This window comes from Arachis hypogaea, chromosome 18, assembly GCF_003086295.3.
Source record: "Arachis hypogaea cultivar Tifrunner chromosome 18, arahy.Tifrunner.gnm2.J5K5, whole genome shotgun sequence".
NCBI classification, from domain to species: Eukaryota; Viridiplantae; Streptophyta; class Magnoliopsida; order Fabales; family Fabaceae; genus Arachis; species Arachis hypogaea.
In genome coordinates, this window is record NC_092053.1 from 15,106,036 (window position 1) to 15,117,470 (window position 11,435).

Below are 11,435 nucleotides of genomic sequence, written 5' to 3' on the forward strand. Positions count from 1 at the left end.
TTATTTAAATGGACAAACGTCACTGTTTTCACTGTTTCCACATATATATATATATATATATATATATATATATATATATATATATATATATATATATATATATATATATATATATATGTGTGTGTGTGTGTGTGACTGGTGTGTCCAGTAATCTTGATTTTATATTTTAGGTCTGTTATACATACAAGTCTTTTTGGCTTACAAGGTATACAAGTTGTTCTAAGTCTAAGAAAAAAACACACGCGCCACTCTTTTAGAATCAAGCGTCCAACGCATGCGCCTTAATCACCCTTCCACAACACGTTCACTCTTCCTCTTCTTCCTCAATCAAAACGCAAACCGTCAAGATTCAAGGGACATTCGAAACAAACTACGATTCTGCAGAAACGTTCCAACTCCTCGCGAAGAGTAAAAGAAATCAAGAAGAAAAGATACAAATCTCCATCAAAAATCACCAGAAAAAACGAAGAAACATTATTCAAAGTACTGTTTTACTGTTCTTCTAGGTTTTTCTTCTAGATTGTCTCTGTCATATGCCTCATCCTTAACCAGCAAAACATTAAAAGATTTCAAGAAGAAATATACTGTCTCCCTCTGTTTTGGGTGTATTTCTTAAATCCTTTGGGTGTATTTCTATAACTGTTTGGGTGTATTTCTGTAATCCTTTCTGTAACCGTTTGGGTGTATTTCTGTAATCGTTTGAGTGTATTTATGTAATCGTTTGAGTATATTTCTGAAGTTCCATTATCTTCAAAACGATTTTAAAGCTTGATTTCAGAAACCATGAAAATCGAAAAAAAAAAAAACAAAACAAAGAGAAAACGCACGAAGGAGATCCAACAAATTTGACAAGCAACTCGAAAAAAAGAAACGAAATCTTTTGAAAAATGGAAGTTATATATTTACGCGTTAATTGATTTGAATTAATTTAAAAGTCTGTTAAAAAAGCACGTAACACAAACAACGCGTTTAGTGGATTTTGTTCTCTTCAAACTTGTAAAGCTTATAAACGTAAAACATTTGTATGTAGAGATTTTCTCTTTATATTTTCTCATACAATAATACACCTTTTATAATAATGAGTTGATTCAAGATCTTAGTCCTGATAAACCTTTACAACCGGGAATATTACGCCACTCAATTTCACATTCTATTTCACCGCACTCAACATTTTTCAGTCTTAAAATCATAGGTTGGACTATACTCCCATTGCGCCAAAAGCATGTGCTCTCTTCAGCTAGACAGTTAGTCCTATTTGGTTGAATTTTCTTCACCACACATCCATCTGGCAAACTCTTTAATCCCATCAAATGGCACCCAATATACGGCCTTATGTCTATAAATGCATCGCCCATTTCATCGTCTGCAGTGAATATGTCTTTGTCGAAAACTTGCTGCATAGTCAAACATATATGACAATCATCATAAATGTAAATCACAAAAATGAAAAAGCTTCTGCACTAATTTTCTTGAATGTATAACACGTACCATAGTTATTGGAGTTGCAACATCCTTAACATAAAGAGTCAATTCTTCATTCCATACTGGATTAATATTTTTCCGTATGTACGCGGTTTTCAACTTCTGCATATGTATCAAATTAAATAATCAATTTATCGCATTGCTACAATATTGTATTATTTAAGCATGTATATAAGTATATTCAATGAGAAAAAAAAATAGATTTTTGACCTGTTCTTCCATTTTGACAACAACATAAGGGTCACTAGAATAAGTATCGCGTATTGCGAGATTAATGCCTCTTTTAATCCTAAGTTTGATAGCACCAAGTATATGTTCCACTGACATATTCCTTGTCGTAGACACCAACACTTAAAATCACCAGAGGGATAATAATTACGTTCTTGATGATGATGCTATTGTTTATCTACCAAGAGATAATTTGAATTTGACGTATAGCTATCTTTAATATATATTAACATTAACTAAAATCAAGAAGAAAGTGATAACCACAGACTAAACAAGAATATGTTGCACAGTTACACTAATCTTTTAAATAGAATTGACAGTTCAGCAAAAGAATCTCAAAATACAAACGTTAACAACTGAACCCAACTAAAAGAATATGTAGTTACTAATTAGTGTCATGTATGTGCATACAATGTTTTTGCTTGTCCGATTTTTACTGATCTAAAATATTAACTTTAAAAGTTCCGTTATAGACTGAGCCAAAATGGGTCCGTCGTTCCACAAATGGTTATTCTGGTCGTGCCTTTCCCACAATGGAATACTGTCCATAGTTAGCTTATGCGACAATGTGCATTCTTTTTTACTATTTAATTTGTACTGTATATTGTTGAACACTCATTTAGTTGGTGACCGCAAGAATATTCCTAAATAAATTAAAAAAAGTGCTAATAGATAATTAGGATCTATATTATGAAAAAAAATCATCATCTATTTTAACCTCTTTAATTAATGAGAAAGTGGACCGTGGACGTGGACTCCACTGACCTCACAATGAATTAGATGGAGCCATGGCAATACTACGACGTGAAGAAAGATAATATTCAATAATGTCTGGTGTAATCGGCGACTTGTTTATTAGCTATTTTTTTATATAAATAATGAGTAATACTTTAAGTCATTACTTAACAAATTTAGTGAGAAATTTTAGTTTTTAATAAATTTAATCACTAAATTAATTTATAAATTTTATTTTATTAAATAAATAAATTTTATTATAAAATTATTCGTTTATATTAAGAGATTAATTTTTTTAAAAACAAATTATTATATCTTCTATTAAATAATAATGACAAAATTGATTGTCTAACATTTTATTAAAATTGGATACAAAAAGTAATATATTTAACAAAATAAAGAAAAAAAAATTAATTTGTTAATTAAAATTTATTAAAAATTAAATTAGTCAACATAATTTTTTTTAAAAACATTTGAAAAATTACCCTTTTAATACGAGCAGTCCAACCACCCAAAAAGAAATAGAGCCCTATGAACTGGTGCGCATGTTATCATAGTTTATTGTTTTGGCCTTTGAATAATTAAGTTTAATATAATAACAAATACAACAAATAATCAATTCATTTTTCTGCTGCCATGGATGGAGCTTCTTCTCTGCACATAGTAATGTATCCATGGCTTGCCATGGGGCACCTCACCCCATTTCTTCACCTCTCCAACAAGCTTGCAAACAGAGGCCACAGAATCTCCTTCTTCATACCCAAAAGAACAATATCAAAGCTTCAACATCTAAACCTCCACCCACAACTCATCACCTTCATTCCCATCATTGTTCCTCAATGCCCTGGCCTCCCCCATGAAGCTGAAACCACTTCAGATGTCCCCTTCTCCTCAATCAAACACATCGCTACTGCCATGGACCTCACATACAATGTCATAGAGCTTCTCCTCAAGGATCTAAACCCACAAATCGTTATCTTTGATTTCCAACACTGGCTTCCAAACATTGCAAGAAGTCATGGCATAAAATGTGTCCAATACTTCGTAGTTAACCCTGCAACTATAGCTTACCTTGCATCCCCAGCTAGAATGCGCCAAGGAAGAAACATAACCGAATCAGATCTCAATAACCCACCATCTCCAGATTTCCCTGAAGCTTCAATAATCGATCTTCGTGCCCACGAGCTTCGAAACATGGTTGCATTTAGAAAACGGGAATTCGGAAGCGGTGTTCTCTTCTTTGATAGGCTCAGCACCGGTGCGGATTTATCAGATGCAGTTGCATTCAAAAGTTGCAGAGAAATTGAAGGTCCATACGTGGATTATCTTGAATCCCAATACAAAAAACCCGTTATTCTATCGGGTCCTCTTTTACCTGAACAACCAAACACTGCCTTAGATGAAAAATGGGAATCATGGCTTAGTAAATTTAAATCCGGTTCAGTTATTTACTGTGCACTTGGAACTGAAAGCCCTATGGAGAAAAACCAAGTGCAGGAATTGTTACTTGGACTTGAACTAACAGGTTTTCCGTTCCTTGCGGTAATTAAACCCCCTATGGGATATGATTCCATTGAAGAAGTGTTACCAGAAGGATTCAAAGAAAGGACAAAAGAAAGAAGTGTTGTACACGGAGGATGGGTGCCGCAACAATTGATATTGGGGCACTCTAGTGTTGGATGCTTCATAACACACTGCGGGGCGGGTTCTGTGACGGAGGCACTTGTGAATAAGTGCCAGCTTGTGTTGTTGCCAGGGCCGTACGGAGATCATGTGATAAATGCAAGAATTCTGGGAAGGAAGTTGAGGGTTGGGGTTGAAGTCGAAAAAGGACAAGAAGATGGCTTGTTTAGCAAAGAAAGTGTGTGCAAAGCTGTTAAAACTGTTATGGATGATGAGAATCAAGTTGGAAGAGATGTGAGAGAAAATCATAGCAAAATTAGGAATCTCTTCTTAGCTCCACATTTTGAATCTTCTTGTGTTGATGGTTTCATTCGTCAGCTTCAGGATGTGCTTTAACAGGCTAATGTTTAGCTATTAAAAAATGCATGTGTAAATATATTTATTGTTTAATTTATTTTTAATATATATATTTTATAATTTAATATTTATTTTATATTAATAATTAATTTTAGTGTATATGTAATTTAATATTTATAAAAAAAGTGTTTAAATTTATGTGTGTACTTATTTATACTTTTTTTTATATATATAAATTTTTGTATGTACTATGTAGAGTTTGCATAATTTATATAAAGAGGAGCGCTAGTTAACCAAAAAATAATTACAATATAAAAATATTATATAAAAATTTTTATTCTCTTGATAAGTAAGTGATATACATCTCTTTATTACTTATTCTTTTTATCACCTATCATTTTGCTGCATGTTTGAAGTCATTAATTTTCTTTCCAAAATCAATTTCAGTTTTTTCTAATTCAAATCACTAACATCTCTCAATCACATTATTATCCATTAAAATGCAATAATTCTTTACAAAAATTATAGAAGTTAAATTAAAAATTTTTAACAACTTCTACTATATAATTTATATTTTACATATAGACTATTAAAAAATATAAACAAAAAAAATAAATTTTTAAAAACAATTATGATCTCGTCGTATTAAAATCAATAAATAAGTATACATACAAATATTAAATAAAAATATTAAAATAATTAAAATCATGACATATTAGTACACATATGAGATAATTTGAAGAATACAATAAGACGTATAGTTTAAAATTTAATAATATTGATTATAAAAATTTATTAATTATAGATATCATATGTATGAAATTATGAAAATTATGAGTACAAAATTATGAATGTTATTAATATGAAATTATGGGTGTTACATGTATGAATTTATGGATGTTATGAGTAAATTTATGAATTGAATAAATTAATTTAAGAATTTGACGTTTTTTAAATTCAATTATGATAAAATTTAAAAATAAATATGTTAATTTTATAGTTACTTAAGCAATAACTAAAAAATGATATGTGTATGGATGTAATATCTAATAAACATAAATTTAATTTTTAGATGTTAGTTGTATATAATTATGGATGTTATGTATATAAACGTATGAATGTTATGTGTATGAACTTAGTTAGTACAATATAATTATAAATGCACATAAAAACACACAAAAAAAATTAATCAGTTTATTACCATACCTCATCAAAACTAGTTGAGTTTTTCATATTCTCGAAAATTGATTGACTGACAACAACCTGGTCGAGTGAGTCCATCTGTTGTATGTTCAAATTCTTCAGCACTTTCTACCATAGGTACCGTATTAAGATAGAATTCAAATGACATACTATTTGTAATGACAAATATGATTTCTTGTAAAATTCCTTAACCTATTCTAATTGTGTTTGCAATGGTATTAGAGTTGTGAATTTTGAATGAAAATAATTGAATTAACGGAAACAAAATCATATTAGGGTAGCTTTCAGATTTTGTATCTCTCCATTAAATGATGATAAATGACTTAACAAACACAGAAAATTAATTACAATAATAATAATAATAATAATAATAATAATAATAATAATAATAATAATAATAATAATAATAATAATAATAATAATAATAAAACAAAAAAGTGTTTATGATAATAATCAATTACAATTATTGAATTTATGTGATATTATCGTATCTCCATTAGGCGAAGGAGCAGAGCAAAAATCAATTACAATGATAAATTATAACCGTTATTAATTATTATTATTAATCTTTATTATATTTTTAAATATAAAAATTAAATTATAAAAAGAAATATTAAGTATTGATTACAAAAATGTCTAATAGTAAGAAATATGATATTATAATTAATATCATTAACAAATGGAGTTGATAAGAATATGATAAGTGAAATGATAAGAGAGTGGGCTAAAAAATAAAACTGTTATTAAATGATGTAAATGAAGTATATTATAGAAAATTTTAGCTAATTATGGCTAAAACTTTTTGGTTACCCAACTTTTTCCTTATATAAATTTCAGGCTCAATAATCATAAAAAACCTCTAACTCACATCAAACTGTAACTTTTTTTTACAGCAGTCTCCCAATTTACAAATGCCCACTCATTTTTTTCTGACGCGCTATTACATCATCGCTAACTCTTCTTTTCTGTTGCGCCGTCATCTTCACCGTCAGAGATGCACGTCAACATCGCCTTGTGTCGTTCCCGTCGTGCAGCCATTGTTGCTGTGCCGGACCTTAGCACCGCCACCCTTCATCTAGTCCATATCACCATTTTCCTGAGCTACTGCCCTTCCCATCTGCAGCGCCACCAACTGCATCCCTACCATCGATGGTGCCACCATCGTCGGCCCTTGGAAGGAACCCATCTAGCGTTGTCGCACCGTGAGCCCTAAGCCGTCCCCGACACTTCTGATAATGGTAAGCAAATCATCTGCATGAAAAATAAACATCCGAAACGGTCCTGGGGTCGTGAACCACAACGAAGGCAGGAATACAAGATCGTGAAACAACTACGGTTATGGCTGCACAGAGTGCGGAAGACAACGACACTCTTGGAAGGAGAGGCACCTCGCTACAAAGCTGCCTCCAATGATGACATCGAATTATGGATGTGGACCGGAGAGATTCTGTGTAAGTTGCGCAGCGAACGTCAGAAATTCTGTTACAGTAAAATTGGGAGTAACCGTACATATATATACTGCGAATGTGAATGTATTTATGAATGTTAATCTTAAATTTTTAAACTATAAAATCTGATAAAAATTAATTAATTTTGAATTTGTTAAAATTTAAAATTAATTTAATTTTTTTAATTCGTTGTTTATGTTATTTATTATATATATTGTTCACCTATATTTTTTATTTACATATAAATTTATAAATTTATTTCGGTACTTAGTCTAAACGAGAGACCAATTCAACTACTTAACAGATCTTGAATATCATGCAAAAGAGATTTTGAAGAGAGTAAATCAAAGCAATTATGATGCAAAATTCAAGTGGTACTTCTCTTATTAGATTCTGACTTGTTTTATAAAGTTAATTAATTCCAATAAAAACATAAAGTCGTTAACTTGAAAATTAATTTTATAAAATAAATCAAAATCTAATAAAAAAGGTACATAACTTTTTATGCTCAATACATTTTCAAAAATTATTTACTCATTTAGACATGGAAGCATATTTGCAAGCATCAATTTCAATTTGTGTGAAAAAGATCACGAGGTCCCGAAAAATTCATCCTAGTTAATTCTAGAAATTTTTGTATAACTACATGAATTCATTTAATAAAAGTTTTGTGAAAGTTTATTAAACTTAAAAAAAAAATTGTTTCATTAAGATGATAGATCAATTTGTTTGCAACTTTGCATAATATACAACTATATTTTGGGAATTTTGAAGGCAAAATAAAAATAATTAAGTGAATAATTCTCGCATAGATATTATTTATAAATATTAGAATAATAATTGTTTGAGTGAACACCTAATCCGATTTCTGTCCTTTATTTCAAAGGATATTGTGACAATTGTAAAACAAAAATGACAAATTAGCTCCTGTCCCATATTTTCGTGAGACTGATGCGTGAGCATCTTTTTTATCTTTTCCTAGTGAATTTGTATTTAATTTGTTGAGTTTAATCAAGAATTAATTATCTTTTAGACACTATGGATGTTACTTTGAGTCGTGTGAAATTCTGTTTACTGTAGGTAACATTTGGCTGGATTTAATGGAGTTTCCGCAAAAAAAGAGAAGAAGGCGAATGATTCTGTCAACCCTGACCTATCTGCACTCAAACCTAAATATCTTGAGCTACAGAGGTCCAATGAACATGATTTCAATGGCGTTGGAAAGCTAACTTCCAGAGCTTTCCAACGATGTATAATAGTTTATACTTCTTTTCCACCAGCGCAGCCAAGATTGCGCCTAACTTGAGATTTCTCAAGTTAGGGACAAGGATGAAAGAAGAACACCCAAGAAGCTCTGCCTAGGCTGCGCCTAACTTGAGATTTCTCAAGTTAGGCGCAATGCTCAACAACAACATGCAAGAGAAGTTACTCCTTTCAAGTTAGGCGCATGATATATCCAAGTAAGGCGCAGCTCCGTGCCAAGTTAGGCGTGCCTTCCTACGAAGCAAGTGGTCCCCATTCATCAATTGAAGACGCGCGGATTGCTTTATTTAATTCTGATTTAAACTTTATTTTTTTATTTTAAAATAGAAAAAGATATTATTTAGTTTTAAAAATTATAATTTAAAATTAATTAGGATCAGATATAAAAGGGAAAAGAAACTTATCTTCTGGAGATTATTCCACCTCATTCTATAAATTACAGTTTACCTGAATCCTAGTTTTTCTCTCTGAACCATGAGCAACTAAACCTCCACTGTTAAGGTTAGGAGCTCTGTCTATTGTATGGATTGATTCTATTGTTTTTTCTATCTTAATTCATGCACTGATTTATATTTCAAGAATTATTTTCGTTCTTTATCTTATGAATTTGGGTGGAACGGAAGTATGACACTCTTTCTAATTGAGTTCTTGTATAACTTGGAAAAGCTCTTTACTTGAATAACAGCTTGAAAACATATTCTCCTAAATTTCTAATTATCTGGATTTAACGGAATACGTGACATATAATCCTCTTATATTTGGGTAATTAGGATTTCTGTGGCATATAATTAGAATTAAACTTCACCCTCTAATTGAAATTAATTGACCAAAGAATTGGCGGTTGATGAGAGTTAGAGGAGACTAAAAAGGTCTAAGGAATTAGGGTTTAGTCACATGTAGTTTGCCATGAATTAAGTCTTGCATGATTAAAATAGTTAGTAAGAAAAGTCAATCCGGAAAATAGATAACTCTGAAGCCTTAACTGTTTCTCCATATATTATTCACAACTTGTTTACTGCTTACTTTATTAATTTTCTGAATTTACTGTTTAATGCAATTGAGACCCAAACACTCTTTTCTGTTTGTCTAACAAAGTAATTTAATCAACCATCGTTGCTTAGTCCATCAATTCTCGTGGGATCGACCCTCATTCACTTGAGGTACTACTTGGTACGACCCGGTGCATTTGCCGGTTAGTTTGTGAGTATAAATTCCACACCAAATTTTTGGCGCCGTTGCTAGAGATTGACTATAATTGATAACTATTTGTTGTTTATTAGATAATTTTTCTTTTAATTAGTTTTATTTTAGTATTATTATTTTTTATTTTTCATTTTTCTTTCCTTTTCGTTCTTCTAGCCCCTGTCTTCGTTTCTTTTCTTTTTTTCTTTAACTTCAAATTGTGATTGTTTTCCACCTTCTTTCGTTTCTTTGTTCTATTTTAGTTCATCTTCGTTTTTCCTTCCTTATTTTCCTTTATTATTTTTATTTTTTTTATTTTATTAATTTCATTTAAATTTTAAGCTATAAATTTTTGAAATTTTGCTCAACCATTTTTTTTAATTTTTGAAATTAAGTTTGGTGTTTCCTAGTTAGTCTTATTTTAAACTTTTTTATTTAATTTACCTAATAATTTCAAAATTTTAGTCTTAATTTTTAATAATAATGTTCGAATTTTAGCATTTATTTTATTCAATATTTTTATCTCTTTACATAGGTTACTTCACTTGGAATTCTCTGCACTCTGACATAGAGAGTTCCATCTTTTCTTGTCTCCTGTCTGTTTATGCGCAGGAACAGAGACAAGGAACCTCTCGTAGACTTTGATCCTAAACCTGAAAGAACTTCAGGTGGCGTTTGCAACAAGCAAGACTTTACAAGACTGCAGAATCCACTATGGATCCTAATAATGCTGCTAATGCCAATATGGCAAATCCGAATGGGAATGAACAACCTAGGAGAGTGCTTGGCTCTTACACTGCTCCTACTACAGATCTTTATGGAAAAAGCATTGTGGTGCCTCCTATAGCTGCAAACAACTTTGAGTTGAAGCCACAATTGGTCACCCTGGTGCAACAAAACTGCCAGTATCATGGTCTTCCCCAAGAAGACCCAAATCAATTTATTTCTAATTTTCTGCAGATATGTGATACTGTGAAGACAAATGGAGTGAACCCTGAGGTGTAAAAACTCATGCTCTTCCTGTTTGCTTTGAGGGATAGAGCAAAACTATGGCTAGATTCCCAACCCAAGGAGAGTTTGGATACTTGGGAAAAGATTGTCACTGGATTCCTTACTACATTTTTCCCACCAAAGAAGCTGACTAAGCTTAGGGTGGAGGTTCAGACCTTCAGACAGAAGGATGGTGAGACCCTCTATAAAGCTTGGGAGAGGTACAAGTTGCTGATTAGGCAATGCTCTCCGGACACATGTTCTCTAAATGGACCCAACTAGATATCTTTTATGAAGGCTTGGGTGAAATGTCCAAGATGTGCTTAGATATTTCTGCAGGTGGTTCATTGCACATGAAGAAGACACCGGAGGAAACTACTGAGCTTATTGAATTGGTTGCTAGCAACCAATATTTATATTCATCTAACAGGAATCCTGTGAACTTTGAGACCCCTCAAAAGAAAGGCGTTATGGAAGTAGAAGCTCTTGATGCTATCCTTGCTCAGAATAAAATTTTGAGTCAGCAGATGAGTTTAATTTCTCAACAATTGAGTAGGATGCAGGTTTTAGCTGTCAACACTCAGAATGCACCTCAAGAGGTCCCTTATGACATGACAGATAATTTTATGCAAAATGAGAATTATAATTATACTCAATTTTCTTCTGAACAGGTCAATTATATGGGGAATGCTCCTAGAAACCCCAATAATGGTCCATACTCTAAGACCTATAATCAGGGGTGGAGAAACCACCCAAAATTTGGGTGGAGAGAGCAACCTCAGGGATCACAAAATTCTAACAATAATTCTCAGGGCGGTTTTCAGCAGAATAATCATAATAACTGCCAGTTTCAGTTTCATCATCAATAACCACCTCAGCAGGAAAATTCTCAGCCCCAGAAGAACACTGATATGGAAGCAGTAA

At 31.7% G+C, this 11,435-nt stretch overlaps 2 protein-coding genes across 2 annotated transcripts; one reads left to right on the top strand and one right to left on the bottom strand.

The window, feature by feature from the left end:
- Positions 1 to 1,088: 1,088 nt before the first annotated feature.
- Positions 1,089 to 1,809, bottom strand: LOC112769629 (protein C2-DOMAIN ABA-RELATED 7-like). The gene is made up of 3 exons (XM_025814118.1): positions 1,693 to 1,809; positions 1,489 to 1,584; positions 1,089 to 1,394 (listed from the first exon to the last, which is right to left on the bottom strand). Exons 1-3 carry the CDS (start codon positions 1,807 to 1,809, stop codon positions 1,089 to 1,091), a joined length of 519 nt encoding a protein of 172 aa, XP_025669903.1.
- Positions 1,810 to 2,967: 1,158 nt separating this feature from the next.
- LOC112768992 (cyanidin 3-O-galactoside 2''-O-xylosyltransferase FGGT1) lies at positions 2,968 to 4,494 on the top strand. The gene has a single exon (XM_025813374.3). It carries the CDS (start codon positions 3,082 to 3,084, stop codon positions 4,462 to 4,464), a length of 1,383 nt encoding a protein of 460 aa, XP_025669159.1. The 5' UTR covers positions 2,968 to 3,081; the 3' UTR covers positions 4,465 to 4,494.
- The last annotated feature ends 6,941 nt before the right edge of the window (positions 4,495 to 11,435 follow it).